This window comes from Octopus bimaculoides, chromosome 22 (assembly GCF_001194135.2).
Source record: "Octopus bimaculoides isolate UCB-OBI-ISO-001 chromosome 22, ASM119413v2, whole genome shotgun sequence".
Classification (NCBI taxonomy): domain Eukaryota; kingdom Metazoa; phylum Mollusca; class Cephalopoda; order Octopoda; family Octopodidae; genus Octopus; species Octopus bimaculoides.
In genome coordinates, this window is record NC_069002.1 from 27,358,097 (window position 1) to 27,360,991 (window position 2,895).

At 37.2% G+C, this 2,895-nt stretch overlaps 1 protein-coding gene across 1 annotated transcript in view; it reads right to left on the reverse strand.

The window, feature by feature from the left end:
• The window catches only part of LOC106872988 (major facilitator superfamily domain-containing protein 10), a gene marked incomplete at its 3' end in the record, with an annotated part of 88,945 nt that overhangs the window by 59,008 nt on the left and 27,042 nt on the right, over window positions 1-2,895 (reverse strand). The window contains exon 2 of the mRNA XM_052975663.1: window positions 637-871. Coding sequence (XP_052831623.1) covers window positions 637-864 — 228 coding nt within the window. The remainder of the gene's footprint in view (window positions 1-636; window positions 872-2,895) is intronic.

The following is a 2,895-nucleotide window of genomic DNA, read 5'->3' on the forward strand; positions in this document are numbered from 1 at the left end:
AGAACTTGAAGATGGACAAAACACCACTAGGCATTTCGCTTGGTGCGCTAGTGATTCCGCCAGCTCACCATCTTCATAATAATAATAACTATCATTATTATTATTTCTACTCTAAGCACAAGGCCTTGAAAATTTTGGGGGGAAAGGGGATAGTCGATTACGTCGACCCCAGTGCGTAACTGCTACTTATTTCATCGTCCCCCAAAAGGATGAAAGGCAAAGTTGACCTCGGTGGAATTTGAACTCAGAATGTAAAGACAGACGAAAATACCGCTAAGCATTTTGCCCAGCATGCTAACGTTCCTAATAATAATAATAATGATAATAATAATGATAATAATAATAATAATAATCTTTTCTACTCTAGGCACAAGGCCCGAAATTTTTGGGGAGTGGGGAGGCAGTCGATTAGATTGACTCCAGTATGCAACTGGTACTTAATTTATCTACTCCAAAAGGATGAAAGGCAAAGTCGACCTCGGCAGAATTTGAACTCAGGACATAGCGACAGCTCACTGCCTTAATAATAATAATAATAATAATAATAATAATAAAGCCACCTCTCAGTAAACATAGCAATAACAATTCAAGAACATCAATATAAAAAAAAAAGAAAATAATGAAATCTGCGATTACCCGATCATGTTGCTGGTAGTAATCAAGAATGGATGGTAGTAAAGGCAGAAGCAATGTAAATGCCAGAAGATCTATAATGAGCGAGACAAACACAACCAGGAGAATATGTTTCTGTTGTTTGCAACGAATTGGTGAAGTCTTCTCCAATGTTGAGCCATTTCTTTGAGTTTTGTCTTCAGATATCTTAGAAGATGGCTCCAATTTGAAAGATGTCTTCCGGTGGGCCATTGGATGCCTGCAAAATCACAAAATATTAATTAGTTGCGTAAGACTCTAATTAATCTGAAGGCACATAGCTTAGTGGTGAGGGTATTCAGCTCATAATTGTAAGATCAAGAGTTCAATACCTGGTGCTGTGTTATATCCTTGGGCAAGACACTTATTTCACATTGCTACAGTCTTGTTGGCACTCCATTACTTACGACGTCGAGGGTTCCAGTTGATCTGATCAACGGAACAGCCTGTGCGTGAAATTAACGTGCAAGTGGCTGAGCACTCCACAGACACGTGTACCCTTAACGTAGTTGTCGGGGAGATTCAGTGTGACACAGTGTGACAAGGCTGACCCTTTGACTTACAGGCACAACAGAAACAGGAGGAAAATGTGAGAGAAATTTGTGGTGAAAGAGTACAGCAGGGTTCGCCACCATCCCCTGCCGGAGCCTCATGGAGCTTTAGGTGTTTTCGCTCAATAAACACTCACAACGACCGTGAGTCCGCTGCCCTAACCACTGGGCCATTGCGCCTCCACTGCTACAGTCTACTCAGCCGGTAAAAATGAGTGGTACCTGTAATTCAAAGGAGCCAGCCTTATCACATTCTATGTCATGCTGAATCTCCAGTATATATGTTTGTGGAGTACTCAGCCACTTTCATGAGCAAGCTGTTCCGTTGATCGGATCAACTGGGGTGTGTTTCAATTAATTTTGAAAATAATTAAGTGTTTAGTAAAATAACTTTGTCATTATTAGGTTGGTATTTGGAACACATGAAATTTGACCGAAGGTTTTGATTTCAATCACTTTAACCCTTTTGTTACCATATTTCTGTTAAAATACACTTTGCTTCAATTAATATTGAAAATAACGAAGTTACTAAAGTAGCTGTCATTATTAAAAACATAACATTTAGAACATAACATCTAGAAATATTGCTAAGCATTTTGTCCACCATGCTAAAAATTCTGCTAGCTCACCACCTTCATAATAATAATAATAATAATGGTTTCAAATTTTGGCACAAGGCCAGCAATTTTAAGGTAGGGCAAGTTGTCTAGCCAGCAAGGTGGTGTCATTGAAAGACTAAAATGATGCAAAGTGCATTGTGATTAGTGATATATAACAACACCGAATAGTCTGGTTGGTCATGTCACACATAATTCTTCAGTGTATATGTGTGAAGTATCAGCATCAATGAAAAAACGAAAAAACAGGGCTTTGTAATAAAAATACCCTGTGTGGTATTTGTTCAGCTCAAATTATGCAAACACACCCTGGTGATTCTCGCCATCAGAAATGCTGTGAAGCATGAAATTTTGATGGAAGATTTTAATTTAGATCACCTTGACCCTTTTCTTATATTTCTGTTGAAATATTCTGCTTTGGTTTCGATTCATTTTGAAAATAAAGAATTTAGTAAAATAACTGTCATTATTAAGTTGATATTTGGAACATAAATTAACATGAATCTTTCTTGGTGGGTTTTAATTAAAATCGATTTAAATTAGGAAATTTGTATCATGGAACCAAGAGTATTCTTGGATGAAGGTGGTATTAAAAGGACCAAACATTATAAGCATCTGTCCTTGATACACAACATTATGAATATCACAACTTATTTTTTGAGAAATTAATTAAAAAAAAGACATAACAAAACTTTTAGACATGAAAAATTTTTAACAAAAAAGACCAAAAACATCAACTTCATCATCATCATCATCATCATCATTTAGTGTCCATTGTCCACTCTGGCTTAGGTTGGACAGTTTGACCAGAGCTGGCAAGCAGGAGAGCTGCACCAGGGTTTCTACAACTGGATGCCCTTCCTAACGCCAACCACTTTACAGAGCGTGCTGAATGCTTTTAATGTGGCACTGGCATGAGTGCTTTTTACTGCAGACCCTAACTCTTAATTCTTAATCCTAATCCTATTACGGCTTCAATTAGTTGCTATGGGAACAAATACTAATACCAAATTGTGGATTTCTGCAATGTTGAGAATGGACTAAAATTACTGATGAATTAAAATTACACAGTAATT